Source organism: Myripristis murdjan, chromosome 22 (assembly GCF_902150065.1).
Source record: "Myripristis murdjan chromosome 22, fMyrMur1.1, whole genome shotgun sequence".
NCBI classification, from domain to species: Eukaryota; Metazoa; Chordata; class Actinopteri; order Holocentriformes; family Holocentridae; genus Myripristis; species Myripristis murdjan.
Genome location: NC_044001.1, coordinates 22,563,477 through 22,579,847, shown reverse-complemented (window position 1 = coordinate 22,579,847; position 16,371 = coordinate 22,563,477). Strand labels below are relative to the sequence as shown.

Sequence of the window (16,371 nt, the reverse complement as noted above, 5' to 3'; positions counted from 1 at the left end):
CATTAAAGGAACAATTCACCTTGTATATTCATATATGTATATATATATTTTCCCATGTACATTTGTCACAGCAATAATATATTATGTCTTTCCTGATTCAAATTCCCTTAGCACAAAAATATTCACAAATATCTGTGTCATCTTACCTTCCTGGGGGCTTTCTGGAGCGAGGGATAGTATCTCACTAGCGAGTCTCTCCACTGGACTTGCAATTTCCTGTTCTTCCGGACTAGTTGATGTTGAATGCATACTGCTGACATCTGGTTCTGTCTCACCAGTTGTAATATTTTTACATTCAGTGCCACTTGTTTGTGGTGTTTCATCACTCCTCTTTCTTGTAGGAGATGAAATGGGTAGCCGGCTCTTTGGCTTGACGGAAACATTGCTCTCCCGATGTGTCCGTCCCTGTTTTTCAACATCCAGGTCTTCCCTGTCACTTTGTTTGGTTATATTCTTACTCCTCTCCTCATGGCTTCTCTCCAGTCCATTTACCAGCTTCACAGTTTTAATGTCCTCAGCTGATTTTTCTTTGCTGAGCTTTGCCACTGACTTGGATGGTGCTTTTGTGGGGGATGTATCCCCTGACAGAGCTTTCCCACCCTTACCATCCTCCAAACCAGGTTTCTTGCTAGCTTTGGTTGTAGCAACTGGATGTTTCAATGATATTTCTTTGGGTTTAGTTTGTTTCTGTGGTTTGGAACTAACCGGTGACCCAGAGGCATCAGCCACTGATGTTTTATCTGGTGTCACAGGTGATTTTAAGTCAACATCTGATATTGACTTTTTGGGGATTCTAGACTTTGAGCTGGTTGTGGTGCTGGTGCCACCTGGACTGGTTTGGTCTCTTAACATGGGTGACATAGAAACTGCTTTCTCATCTCGATGTCCCGATGACTCATCACTGGGGGTTCCCGCTTTTGTGCTCTCTGTGGAACCCTTACCTTTCACTGTGATATTTTTTGTCTTGCTTCCGGCTGCTGAAGATGGGCTCTTTGTTCCAGCTGTTGTTAGCCTACTCTCTGTTGCTACTGATTTAACGCCACGTATAGAAGGTGTGGCCTGGTTAGTTCCTTGGCCTATCACCCGTGATCCCCCAGACTGCAGCTTTGGTCTATGCATGTCTGAGTTTGCAGAGATGTCATCGAGGTCAGAGGCCTCTGAGTCTGTCTTTGGTGAAAGTTGTGTGACTAAAGGCACATGAGTGTCAAAGTCATCTGTTGTGCCAGGCTCATGTCTGGCTTCCTTAACCTCAGCACTTTTGTTTTTGAGACTTTGTGCTCTGAGGAGAGAGAGAGAAAGAGAGAGAGAGTGAGATTGAGTGAGAGTGAGTGAGAGAGAGACTAATTAACTTTGATTCTATTACAATCAATAATTCAGCTTTTACAAACACTATTCCCACACAAACCTTAATTGTAACCAAATTTCAGAAGAAGACACACCTGAGGTAAAATAAAATGCACTTTTAACTATTAAACAAATAACATGATTAAAATAACATTCAGCTGTCATGACAAAAAGATCTACAGGCATGTGAAAATAAAGCCGGCAAATCTACTTTCACATTCCAACAGTTAAATCAAGTGTCATGTGAAAAATGAAATTTTAACCTCTTGAGAACTTTAATTCAATTTCAATTTACACAAAATGTGAAATTTAAAGTTAAACATCTGCGCTCAGTCAAAACCCTCAGCTATGAAAAAGCACTGGCCTGCAGTGCTTATGAATCTATAAAAAAAATCAGAGTGTTTGGGAAATTCTTCAGGTATGAGTAAGGCCTGCTGTTATCTTAGCCATTTTAATGGATGCGGTACAGTGCACATTTTCTGCAGAGGAGACGGGCTACTTATATTTCAGAAACCCTCTATCCATTTTATATCCTTTCAAGAGCCACATCTTTGCGTGTTTCATATCTTATGCCTATCGGTATGGATCTATGTTAATGCATGAAACGCTACAGTCAAACAAAGTGTGCAAGCAGCATTCACCAGTTGCACGTCAACTTCTGTAATGACTAACTCGTTCAGGTAGTGAAAATACACCATAGGCAAACACAAGGAAGGTGACCTTGATTTGGACTGAAATTCAACAGCAACAAAAGTAACTATGCTTTTTTTTTTTTTTTAGCTGTGGCTTGGTATGATGCATACAAATGTAACGATTACATTAAGGAACTCTGAGTGTAACCTATGGCACATGCATTTGTCATTGGTGCTTTGTAATTAGATGTACTGTAAATGAATATTTCAGTGGCTCATTGCAGGTTCAGGTTGTATTGTTCTCCGCTGGTACAATGGGGCATGGGAACTCAGGGCTCAGGTTGCACCAGGCCTCTCTCTTTCGCTCTTTTGCTGTCTTTCTCTCTCTGGATGAAAGGGACTGTTGCACAATAACCACAGAAAATAAAAAGTAAAAAACACACAGATACTCACGCTTTCTCTTCTGTTGTGTCTGAAGTCTTTGAGGTTAAATCTTTGCTGTCTCTCTCCGTTTTTCTCCCTGCTTTCTCGCTCTCATCCAAACTTGGCTCTGGGCTATTATCCACCTTCTGGGCAAAAAACTTGTGCTGTGAAGGCAGTTTCACGGTCTTGCGCGTTACACAAATTTCTTTCACACTGCGGCTGTCCTGAATGGTCTCTGAATCCGTGTCCAAATCAGACTGTTCTGGCTGGGCTGAGCTTGTTTGGAACTCTCCTGAGGTTGGTGTCAAGGAAATGGCTGGTTCTGGCACCCTGCCAGTGGCTGCAAAAATCTCAGAGGGGGTAGATGGGCTGTCCTGAGCACCCTGAGTAACTGAGTCGTCCACAGGAATCACCGTCACCGGTATGGCCAGCACAGGTGGTGAGTCAGATCTGAAGCTCTCCTTTCTTTCTTTCTCTGTATCCCTCTCTTTATCCCCCTCCCACTGCCCCTCCACCTCCTCCTCTCCCAGGTGTGTTTCCACCCAAATGGCTTTGTGGAGTTGTACAGGAGAAGCGCTCCTGGGTGCTTCAGCTACCTGAGGTGAAGGGCTCCGTGCAGCAGCTGGACTTTCCCCAGATGAAAGATTAGAATGAGAACTTAGTTTTACTCCCACCAGGGCGCTGCTGTTCCCCTTCCCACCAATTTTCAAAGAAGTCTTTTTGGATTCAGAGCTTATTGCGGTCATGTTTGGCGACTTTGGGGCCTCAGATGTCTTGGACAGGGGCATTTCAGGCGACTGCAGTGTGGTCTGGCCGGCTGCAATGCCCTCACTGGAACCATCTGCCTCCTTCAAGCTGGTTTCCCCGAGATGGACCTGCAGCCTCTTGCTCACCTCCTCCACCACTGATTCTGTGAAGCCCGGCTCTGAGCTCAAGTCAGCATTCAAAGATGTGGAAGCTGCAAGGTCAGAAGGGGTGGGAGTCACATTCCCAGAATTCCTTTCACCGTCTCCTGTGCTCACCCTACATATATGCACCTCCCTCACGCTGCTTCGGCCGCTGCTGTCACTGTCTGCAAATGGAAGTTCTCCTGTCGCCAGAGAGGCCAGGCTGGACCCGCTGGGACTGGGACTGCAGTCATACGCTGCACCTTTCTCCCGTTCTGTCTCTGTCACCTCCAGCCCAGTTATCTCCCTGTCTTTTCGTGAAGCAGTTGGCGTCTTCAGCCCCTCTTCTTCTGGAGACTGGGGAGAACGTGGGGAGAGTGGGGATGCTGGGGAACTTACAGAACCTCCATCATTGGACGCATCTGAGAACTGCCTGCTCCTCTTTCTTTTGGAGCTGAAGAAACTGCTGATACGCTCGATCATTCCCCTTTTCTCCTCCGAGCTCTGAAAGGCAACAGACAGAAAGATAAATATTCAGGTGGGAAGAGGAGAAGACACACCTGTTGTTGTTGGCTCTGCTGAAACAGAAAATAGAACATGAATGCTGAAAGCTATGTTCTCAAACCACAATCTTACTGAAACCCAAGCAAGAAAAATAGATAAAAAAAAAACAGATGTGGCTTCTTCCAAGGTGTACTTCAACTTAGATATCTTCATGTGTATACGCCAGTGTATTTTACACTATATGTGTGTACTGTTTAAGTGCATGCATGCAACTCAGCTCAACACAGAGCAGCACCACAGGGGCAAAACGGTCTTCTCACTTATTTCCTCATGGTTTTGCATTAAAGAAGAGAAAATTACTTCACATGTTGTGTACGACTCTCTTTCCACACTGCCACTGAACAGAGACAAGGATCACGCACCACAAGTGTGTCGTGACATTTCTCCAAGTTTGCTTAGATTCCCAGTTCAGTTCAGTCTTTTACTTTAGAAATTCATAAGAGAATAAAGGCTGGTAAGACAGACTTATGTCCAGGTGGGAAACAAATAAACACAGTACATCATTACAGAATCTTAGACTGGTCAACAATGTTGAATGACAAAAGTAAATCTAAATTCTGCTTGTATGTCATTTCAAACTTATTTCTCTATTTACATTATTAACGCTGCCCGGTCAGTTTGGCCACATTTTAAAATGTGATTGGACTCAACATCACAGCCCACAGGAAACTAGTCACCCAGTTGGCAACACCAAGAAGGGTACACCTTGCAAAATATGGCTGTTTGTAGTCTCAATACGGTGAGCGCATGTTACAACGAGAGGCATAAAACTCATAAAAACTCGGTTACATACCATTTTGACTCGCCGGAGTTTGATCTGTTGAATTCCTTAATTCCTCCTATAAAGTTGTATATGTGGAAAACCAGCGCCCCGCATTAAGAATGAACAGTCACGACCAGAAAGGCAGCATTGTCTGGATCTACTTGGATAGTCTACTTGGATGTGTCTAGTGTTGAGGGAAACTGCAGTTAAAGTGTCTATCTGGAGGGCATGACTCCCATTTGCATCACAGAGCAGTGTGAAAATATATTGTGAAAGAGCTTTCACATGGCAAACAGCCCACATGAATTTACAATCCAGCGAAATGGGTGTGGCGGGGTCTGGCAACAGAAACCCCACCCCACCTCATACTAAACCTGAACAAATCAACAGGCTTTTTATTATTCCCCTGGGTATGAGGGCTACTTTGCGTCAGATAAGGATGTTAAGCATATAGTATAAGTTTAACCTATACAATAATGGGAGCCAAAGGTATTACTATGATCCATTGCTGTACGAGGATTTCGCTTTATCAACAATCACAAAAGGACAAGGGCATTTTCTCAGGTGCTGTGTTAGTTACACAGCACTATTTCAGTTTCCCTGCTGAGAGAGCTTTCCAAACAGGCAGCCTTTCGCCCATAAAATCCTGTTTCAACATCAGCCCATTACTTTGTTTTCCAACAGTCACATCATTTCACTGAGCAAATAACAGGTAAAGACACGCAGTTTGTGGCTGGGTTTTCCGGTTCATTTCTAAATAGAATTAAGCGCCAGAAAATAACTCCATCAACACAATAACAAACAGGTCAGACCCTCAGTTATTTTGGCTGTATAGTCAAAACTGTCATACCTGTACTATGTTTCGATTCATTCACAATCCCACGGTGGTGAAACAACCAAGTACATAAACAATTATGTGTCTTGTATCCAGTACATGGTATAAAGTCAGGTTAGTACCCACTGATCCTATGTCCATAAAGCCACTAGCATAAAATATCAAGCGTTACCTTAATAGTGACTCATAGGTGACATTGTCAGGTGGGTGGAGATACCCTATCTCAGCCTATTATGGTTCGCTTCCTTATCTGTCAGCCAGAGCTATGGCTCGCCTCATTCCCTTATCTTAGCATGATGATCATGATAGAGATCACAGGCACAAGATGCAAGTGAACAAAACAGTGTTATTATAATCAAATACTATAGGGCATTACAGGTTTCAGACTCACTACTTGTTAACAAATCTGATTACATTATTGTATTATTTTTAGCTCCCACCAACACTAATACCGGGCAGAGCAGGTTTGACAACTTTGTGTCTATGGAAAACAGCCCAGGGTCATCCTACAGAAAGAATATCCACATTTGATATATGCATCATCCTGTCTTAAAGGGAAAGCCCACAGAATTCAAGGATTGAGCTATATTATTGTAATCACATATTATAGATTAGTCTGTATTAGTGAGCGTTCACCTCTGCCCCCTACAGGCAGAAATGAGAAGAAACAGAGGGAATTGCTCATGTCTGAATCTGTTTTGTCCCGTAGCTGTGCAGCTCCTTGGAGAATCAACTGGAAAGGAAAGTAGCAGCACCCAGAGAAGTTTCCAAAGCAGAGGGGAACATATTTTAGTTCAGAAATAAAAACACTGTTTCTAGCTCAGAGAGAGTTTTGGTGGTTTTCTCATCTAAAGCCTGCAAGGAGCTTTAAATAGATAAAACATATTAAGTACAATAGCCTTTCCACTGAAGGATAACACGGTGCCTCTGTGGGTCAGGAAAAATGAATCATGGTTAAGGGATATAAAACCCTTCCAAACCCATAAACTATAAATTAATAAACTCAGTTTGGTCAGACTAAAAAAAGGCTGCTTTTCTGAGCTTTTCTGAGAGGTTCTTGTTTTGGGGATACAAGGTTTTCACCAAAGAGAAATGAATATGGAAATGTCAGAGGGATGGCGAATACTTAAATACACCGACTTCCCCTCTGTCAAAAATGACTCAGACCTCAGTGACAGTGAGACACTTAGTCATGCTGAGAGTCACAAGATTTGAAAGTGTTGCACTAACTGGACACTAACTGGTGTGCATTTAGTCAACTCAAATCAATATTTTGTCACATTTATATCAAGTTTGATCAATCAGATAATGCAGAGCAAACCATTTTTCTTGGACTTTGTGATAGTTTAAGATTTTAATAAAAGTAGCTATTGCAATGAGCAAGTTTCTTATGACCTGCGATCTGATTCCAAATAATTGAGCTCTGCAATCTTTTACAGTTACTGCAAAAACACCCATAATGTTTATAATGTTTGCACTATTCAACTCATATGTAGACAAAGGCAAATCAATTTAGCTCCACTGCATAATACAGAGGCTGTGAAACAACATCTAGTTGCAATTCTAAGGTAAAGTAATCAATATTCAGTGTTCCACAACAGATTGCACAGTGAAACATTTTTCAGGGGTAACAAATGGAAATGTAAAAAAAAAAAAAATCTGTACTTTTGGGAGTAAAGAAGACTGACCTTGTATTTGGAAGGCGAGATGGGCTGAGCCATGTCGAAGCTGAGCATGGAGCTGGATTCAGCATGAGGGTCCCAGTCGGACTCAGTCCGGAAACTGCACTCGGTGGATACACTGAGCTGGTCGTAGCTCCTGGTGGAGAGAGGCAGGAAACAGAGACAGAGGAAGGGAAGGGGGGTGGTTATGTCATCAGCCTTTTGTTTCCAGTCTCACTGTAACACTGCTTATACTGTTATTATTATTATGTTGTGTAATATCCAAACCTCGCATAACAAACATCTCTCAGGACATTTAGTGGAATGTGGATACCTTTCAAGTGTTTGTTTGTCAGAAGGCCAGGGCGACATATCGATATGAGAATATTGTGATATATGACTGGATATTGCCTGGGATTTTGGATATGGTAATATCATGATATGGCATAAGTGTTTGTTTTCCTGGTTTAAAGGCTGCATTACAGTAAAAGGATGCAGTTTTCTGATTTCAGTAGTCTGTTCTAGATGATCTGTTTTTTGTCTCTACCTGCTTGGTCATCACATTACTAATGACTGTTTTCAAAAATCTCATACAGTGTAACTGTCATCCCTACAATATCATCACAATATTGATTTGGAAGTATTTGTGATATTTGATTCAGTCGATATCGTCCAGCCCTATTTGTCGGTTTTACATTCAGGTAATATAAAACTTTGCAATCTATTCTCCTAAATACAAACAAAAGCCCAAATCCGAGACAGTTCCCATTTCAGTTTGGGCGTGTAAGACTTCTTGAGTGCACAGACAGCTCTGTGTGTTCTCAGGTGCACTGACACCTTCCTTTCTGTATCTGTGTTCAGTCAGGAATAAAACTGGGTGGAAACATGACACTGGCCAAACAACATTCACTCCCTGGCAGCAAAGCCACGAGTAGCGCCTATGTGCCGCGCAGTTAGAGTGCCAGCGAGCATTCTGGGACACGTGTGAGACATGAGGAGGTCCGTCTATTTCCAGGAGGGCCGGTTTTCCGTCACTGCGGCCAGCATTTTTTCAGACGACTAAAAACATTTACAGACTCATCACACGAAGTGAGGCATCACGTCTCCTTCGTACCAGATTGGCAGAACGGCATTCCACCTGGTTCAAACACCACAAGCGTGCCACAGTAACTATGTACTTTAAAGGAGTGCTGCACTGTAGTGAAGGAAGTCATAATGACACAAAGCCAATGGGTTCAGCTGTGGTCGTGAGCTTGTGTTTATATTCAAAACAAATGGAAAAATGGCAGCCTCGGTGTTTCATATCATTAACTCATCATGCAACGTGTCCAGGCGTTAGCACTCACTTCAAAGGTCAGCAATGCTGCATGTGTTTTGCATTGTGGCAGCAGCCAGGTAGGTAAAGGGGATGCAAACACCTTTGTGCACCTGATTCACTGGAAATCAGTTATCAATTATAAACACAGAATATGAGTTGCAATCATGAGGGCAGAGTAAGCATAGTTAATGCTGACAGCTGTGGCAGTAATTTTACAGTTGTTCCTTTTTCACCCAAACCCAATCACTACCCCAAAATCTGAGTCATTGTACTACCGTGTTTCCCCACAAGGAGGAGCTGGTGCATTACGTTTCCATTAGTGCTGACTGGCTGGCCACAACACGGCTTCATTTGGCATCTCTGGAGTGTACCACGGCTTTGAAGTTACTGTTAATGAAAGACTGGTTTGTTTACATGAGTAGATCTTCTGACTGATATGGAGGTGAAACGTATCCAACCTGTCGGGTTTAGTGTAACATCAAGGTTTGGAGAGTAAAGAAGACGTGTTATGCTGTGAGCTTAATTACTATCACTAAATAACACTGGGGAAAGGCTATAGTGAAGGAATATAAGTTGATTAAAAATCCCCTCGTTTCAATGGGGAAAGGAAAAACTTGCATGTCTTGACAATGAGAGTCTAAATTTGGCTGTTCAGGCTGGGCTGGGTAGGACCGACAAACTTGCTCTGTCCTGCTAGAACTTTCTATTGTGTGTTTGTGTGTGTGTGTGCCTTGTGCTTTGTTGTAGCTCCTTGTGTTTGTTTTCATTGTGCTTTTCTTGGCTGACTGTCGATTAGATCTACACCTACGCTCACTTTGTAAAGTCCTTTGTGATGAAGGGCTTCATAAATAGATTACCTTGAACTTTCTCTATATCAGTGCTACCTTCTTCAAATCTCTTATACTCAGAGAACACATGTGGAGAGTAGCCGTGAGAAAGAGGCCTACAGGGTGAAAGAATATGAGATGAGGTAAGAGTGATGATGATGTCTTCAATATGAGGAAGTCGTGCCTGAACAGCTATCCCCCACTTTCCCAGAGTTATGCTGAGCCTGCAAACGCTGAAGGGATTGAGGAGTGTCTAGAACGATATCAGATGTTCAACAATATTTACATTCTTTGTGTAAGACTGAGCAGAGGGATGAGCCACACCTGACCTAACACACCTCCTCACTGCTGTCTTAATGCGGCCATTTGATAAAAGGGGTTCATCATTGCTGTTAGTTACAACTGTTAAACTCCCTGAATCCTCTTCTTCAAAAAACATGGCAAAACTGCAATGAGCAGCTTAACAAGAAATGAGGCAAAAAATAGCAAGAAATTAGTAAAAAGTTTAAAAGGAAAATGACCTGGAAACATGCAGCTCATTTTCTCGTGACCTTTTAATTCATTTTCTTGCAGGTTCTCAGGTCATTCCTCACTGAAGTTGCTCCTCACCTTGTTTTCCATGTTTTTGAACTAAATCGAGCCGACTTGCTCAGATTTCAAAAGCTTGTGAAAGGCATCTGAACGCAGCCTGAGGCCTTTAAACACAAGAAATCTGAGGTGGGATCCAGGTTTAAAAGGGTTAAACTAAGAACTTAACAAAGACATGTCAGTCAAATATCCGTTAAGTGGAACACACATCTATTAGAATCTTTTGTTTAAGGGTTGAAGTTGGATTTTTTTGGCTTTCTGACATTCCTTCAATATAAATCTCCATTGACTTCAGTTAGTGATTTCCTACATTTTCCAGAATGCTTTTCCACAACCACCAGAGCACTCACTTGAGCATACTGTCAGTCAGTGATGAGGGTATGAGCATATACAATAAATTAATTCAGTGAGTCATCATTTAGCCGTGTGTCATACATGTAGATGGAGAGCATATTCATAACACTTGAAACATATTGCAGCTTGTGGTTGCAGGAGAAATTATTATCGCCCTCCTCTAAAATGAATTTCTCCCGGTCTGATTGTTGATTGTGCCAAACAGTGAATCAAGAAAGAAGCTCATTGTCTATAGTGGATGTTTTAGATAGCTGAAAAACCTTCTGCGATCAACCTCCTTTTAGATGCGCAGGAAACACGTCGATGTGATGGTCACACCTATAATTATGACTGTTCAGCTATCCACGGGATTATTAAAAATAAACCACCAAACCACAAAATAGGACCAGAAATACAAGAAATGTTGCCAGTAGATGTTTCTAAACAGTGTGAGTGACTGTTTTAATGACTGTTTTTGCAAAGCTCTATTTAGATTTCAGCGAATGAATCATGAACTGACATTAACTCAAAACTCAAATAAAAAACATGCATCCACACACATGAATGAGATAGTGGAGTAACAGCTGAAAAAACAAACAGGGTTTGTGGCCAGAGGTCACAAACTCAACCCTCTGACCGTCTAACCCTTGACTTTAAGACGGAAATTTAGGAGCTAGAGCACCTGCAGGTAAGCAGATGAGGCTGAAGACCAGGTGCCAAAAAAAAAAAAAAAAAAGCATGAAAACCCGCTGTGAGAGGAAAAAGTGACTTTTGTTGGAAAAACTGAACCCTTCACCTTAAGTCAACTTATGGAATCAGTTGTGTGAATTTGTCTCCACGGCAGCCTGTCAACATGCAGGCACAAACCAGCTCCGACTCGTCTCCTGTTGCATCAGAGACAAAAGCTGCGCTGGTTTATCGGTGCCTTCAGTGAGGAGTGTCTGCCCTCGGCCCTGACCCTCTGCATGAGGAATCTGCATGTTCCAAACTCCAAAATATTCAGGTCAGGTGAATTAATGACACTAAACTGCCCTACAGGTACGAATGTGAGTGCAGCAGCGTGTGTGTGTGTGTGTGTGTGTGTGTGTGTGTCTGTTAGCCCTGTGATGGACTGGTGACCTGTCAAGAGTGTTTCACTGACTTCCACAGTGCATGCTGGGATGGGCTCCAGTCCCTGTGACAGGAATAACTGTTTACAGAAAATGGAAAGTTGTGGTTTTGCTGTTTTCTCGTCTTTGATACTCAAGGGCAAGTCGTGACGCTGCCGCAAAAATGTCTGGAGGATAAGATGTGTTTCACAAAAGGCAGGCGTCACTAATTACCGAACTCTGCTGTTTTGTCTAATCCTGTGTTATTGTAATCACTCAACCATCCTGGCAAATAAATCTGTGCAGCAGGAAAAACTTGTATTGAGTCAGAGAGAGAAGAAAATTCAGGAGAAAAAGAAAAGGAAAAATTCCAAAGATTTGTTAAAGATCAATTTGTATTTGTTCAAAATAATCACTTTATACCTAATGTTATGTGAGTTTTGCAACATGCACTTCATCCTGGTAGATTACTGATAAATGCTCAGGATAAAGAACCAAACTGAGCAAAGTGAGCCAAAGTGAGCAATATTTTATTTTTATTTCTATTTTTAAGGGTTGCTCATTTTGGTACTTGTATTTTTGAAAAGGCCTGCTTATTTCTTTTTTTCTTACTTTTACAATGTGTCTAATGCGAGAATGGCTGAGAAAGGTAGGCCTACTTATTTTTAAATTGTACTTTACTATATGTTACTATATGTCATGTACACATATAGATCCTAAATGCTACATCCATATAGGCCTTCAAATCACATGAAAAGTTCGATATGATGGCTTGGACCTTCGCCGGGGAATAACTTTGAGTAACCAGATCAATTAACACTTTAACTGAATACCCTTTACACAGGGAGCATAGATGGCAAAAGTCAAAAGTAAGGCATTAACAAAGGAATGGGAACAAAGTTGAGCCTGCTGGCTATTCTTAAAACACTGTGCCTCTCCTGACACCTTATCTAATCCTTTGAAAGGACAGAAATCCATCCCACTTAGAGACCGAGAACGATGGATTCGTCTTTACACTGTGTTCCCAATCAGTTCCACCAGTGATGGATCATGACTTCAAGTTGTAAGCCCGAAGCAAATAACAACAAATTACTGTGAATTTGCTCACATTAGGAGTTAAATATTCTTGACCATAACTTGGGGAACAAAGCCAGCATCAGCAGCTGCCCACCAACAGTGAACAGCAATAAAGGCTAGTGTAATTTTCATTTGGCTGCACTGTAACTGAGAATATCAACACAGCAGGGTATCATATGTATACAAGACAATCATATGTTTAAGTGCTACACACAGACTAGCATTGTGCATGCCTATCTCAGAGTAAATCTCAATGTCCAGAGCCCAAGAGCCACATGACAAACCTGGAAAAGAAAGAGCTGTTACCTAACTGAAACTTTTGGCTGTTTCAGGTGATATAAATGTAGGCTAAATACAATACAATGGGAAATTCAATGCCACAGCAGTATAGTTATTATGGAAACTTAAAAATTTCTCCTTGTGGTTAATTTTTGGCATTTTTGTCTGGCAATTAGTGCCACAAAGAAAATAGAAAAAGGTAGAATTTTGTATTATATTGTTTAGTCATAGTTCAGTATTAGTTTATTCACTTGAACAGGAGGTAGAGATCATCAGCCAATCAGTGCACTTGTTACTGGTCTGCCTGAAAATGCTTCTGCCGGCCTTTCATGTTTTAGTTTGCGGTGGAAATTGGATGAGAGAGAAAATTCCTCTTATGTCTGTATTGTACATAGTTTGCCATCCAGAAGTCATCCATGCATGTTCTCATGCTCTCTCTCATGTTCTCATAAAACACACATACACTCATCTGATGATTTGCAATACAACCAGATGGACAAGTGCAATTCACCTGAGCAATATTTATTTATTTATTTATTATTGTGCAATATACCTGTGTATTATTTTAACCTTTATTTATGCCCTTTTTATGCTGATTTTTGGTGCTGCAAACTAAATTTCGTTGTGTTTTTATATACAATGACAATATCTATCTATCTATCTATCTATCTATCTATCTATCTATCTATCTATCTATGTGTGCCTTAAATGTACCTTGGCAGTATAAATATGTTTGGTTTGCATCAAGTCCTCTAGTCATACGCTAACACATGCAACTATAATGGCTGTAAATCAGTGACTGTAGCTGCTGTAGTGTAAATGCAGGTGTATGTGAATGCTGTCCTATGTGTGTCAGGAATCCTAAATATGACATGATTGTGATTCCTGACAATTATGATGACAGTGTGTTTTGATGGCCTTTGGCAAATGTGTAGGTTATATAGTTTTGTAATACCAGTGCCGTCTAATTAGTAGTCTATGTACGACTCAAGTCATACAGCCATGAGGTATGCGATGAGCATTTCTTTGCACTAACACTGCTCAAAGCTTCCTCTCAGCACTTGTGCCTATGTTGTTGGTTTGTTTGTTCTTGTTTTGCTTTCTCTAGAACCACACACTCAAACAGTTATTTGTCAATAATCATCACTGAAAGACTGAAGGTAACATCTATGCACTCTTGCCGATGCACCACAGTGGTCAGATACTCCCAACAAGCTGTAATTAGAGTCCAGGCTGGGAATCCTTCACTATACACACCTTAAAATGTTCTGCTTCTGCAGCTAACAAACTCATTTCCCCGGGACTACTTTTCAGCAGAAGAACCGTTTGTGAAGAAAGTCTGAAGTCTCTGAAAGTTCATTTTCATATCATCTGAAATATGACTGGTATGGTCCTTTAAGCTTCAATCTGTGTATTACATAATGCAAGATTCATTAACTATAAAGCTGATACTCAGATGCCACACAAATTTACACAAATATACGCACACACAATTCCCCGTCAAACGACAAAGCTACTCCACTTTAGCAACTCAGCCGAGCTCCAGCTTGGCACCACATCGCTACGCCATCCGGGTGCCAAGTTGGGTCATGAAAACAGGCCCATCGCTCACTGCACAGGAACAAATTGGCAAACAAAACAAACTGAGTTCAGGGAGCTAGGAAAACCTGTAGACTTTTGCAGCAACTAAACAAACTGGAACAAGGGATGGATGGGATTCAACAACTGACTCACTCACTGTTGGGGCTTATGAGGGGTATTATGACTCACTGGCGGTTGTTGAAGAAAGATAGCTTGTTCAAATATAAAGAAAAAAAGAAAAAAATAAGCACACACTTTTGAAGGGCCCTGGATTTGACTGCAGCACACAATAGAAACATGTGACATGATGAATATGCCTGAGCTTTGTTGGACTGCTGTATGATGTGAGGGCTCGATCCAGGATCAAGCTGCCCAAAAGGAAACGGGCAGCCTGGAAACTGAATTATAATGCAGCCAGACGAGAGGCTCACTGTTTACGCTGCAGGTCCACAGTTTAAGTTTACATTTTCACCTTCACTTGACACGGCAAGCATGAACCAGTGACCCAAATGTATTCCACACATAGATGCATTCATAGAATAAACCATTACAATGATCTGAAATTGTAACTGAGCTCTGGTGTAGCTGCGCAGCACAAATCCAAAGCAGCTGTTATTTGTAAAAGCCACCGGGCATTTGGGAGTGCCTGGAAAAACTACTGTGGGGCCGAGCGTTTGCCAGATGCTGGGTGGGTCTGGATCAACCAGTAGGATGCAGCCACTGAGCTTCCACATGGACCACGGCTCAGGACTTGCATGTAGAAATACAGCTTCATTAATTCAATACAATGGGCTGCAATGGAAAAAAACCCAATATGTTTGTGAATGCTTCAGAGTTGCAAGTTGCAATGATTAGTCAAATAATCAGTTCTATTAATTAATCACTTTTTTATGATTGATTGTTTTGAGTCATTTTTAAGAAAAAAAAATCCCAATTCTCTGATTCCAGTTTCTCAAATATGAATATTGTCTGTTTTCTCTGGCCCTCTGTGACAGTAATTTAAATGTCTGTGGGTTGTGGGCTGTTGGTTGGGACATTTGACAATGTCACTTTGAGCTATGGGAAGCTGTGATCAACATTTTTCATTGTTTTCTGGCATTGTATGGACCAAAGGACTAACTGATTAATCGAGCAAATAATCAACAGATTCACTGATAATGACAACGATCATGCAGCTCTGGAGTGCTTTGATGCATTTTCCTCAAGTTTCAGCCACAGCCTCCGTGATCTTTTCCCATAAAGGAAGAATTAACTTCAACAAACTACAGAACAATTGTGCTTCTGCAGCCAACAGCATGTGTGCTCCAGCTTGCCCGATTGCGGAAGTAATAAAATGCATGCGAGGTGTCACTGTTGTGATCATCCTGGGGTTAAACAGGCAGTTGTGATGTTGCCACAACAGCTACAGGGGGTTGACAATGTTACCTGATGGCAGCTCGTAATCCTGACATGTTGACTTTGGAAGGAGAGGAGAAAAACACATCTACGTGCTCTCTCTCTATATATACATCACTTCTCCCGACAATAGAGCTGTCAGCCTGCAAGACAGATTTGTGCAGGAAATGTAATGCAAGATAGCAACATGCTGATACTGGATACTGGTTAAGACAATATCACTGAGCTTTATGTTTTATATACATAAACCATGTCTACAGATACATAAGATCAAACATCAAGCACGTCTGGATTGTACAGTTGGAAAACTTTGAATAAAAATCTGCATTTTCATTGCAGATGTCAATGCAGTTTTCATTACTGCCTAAAGGCATTTTAACAGAAATGCAAAGCAGCAAGTACAGGGAAACTGGAGGGGCACAAGTTAAATACAGAAGGGATGAAGACGGGATATTTCTTCCCAAAGCTGGCTTCTGTGCTCCTTGTGTTGCAATAATGATGACAAACTGCAAGATTCATCAAATTCATTTGACAATAGGAGCTTTCTTTACCAGGGAAAAACATAACTCGGCCCACAGTGTTTGTATAATCCCAGTTGGACTGTACTCAAAAACACTCCTTTTCACAGTCCTAGTGTGTGTGTGTGTGCGCGCGCACCCACGCAGCCATGGGTTTCCATGTTGCAGTTGTGTGAGAATTTGTAAGCGTGTGCATTTGTGTGCATGTTGTATGTCCATGTATGTGTTTGATACATGCCAACAAATGCATACAATTCA

At 41.6% G+C, this 16,371-nt stretch overlaps 1 protein-coding gene across 1 annotated transcript in view; it reads right to left on the bottom strand.

The window, feature by feature from the left end:
• The window catches only part of crybg1a (crystallin beta-gamma domain containing 1a), a 48,154-nt gene that overhangs the window by 17,937 nt on the left and 13,846 nt on the right, over nt 1-16,371 (bottom strand). Inside the window, exons 2-4 of the mRNA XM_030081961.1 lie at nt 7,137-7,266; nt 2,430-3,790; nt 147-1,279 (exon numbers count right to left, since the gene is read on the bottom strand). Coding sequence (XP_029937821.1) covers nt 147-1,279; nt 2,430-3,790; nt 7,137-7,266 — 2,624 coding nt within the window. The remainder of the gene's footprint in view (nt 1-146; nt 1,280-2,429; nt 3,791-7,136; nt 7,267-16,371) is intronic.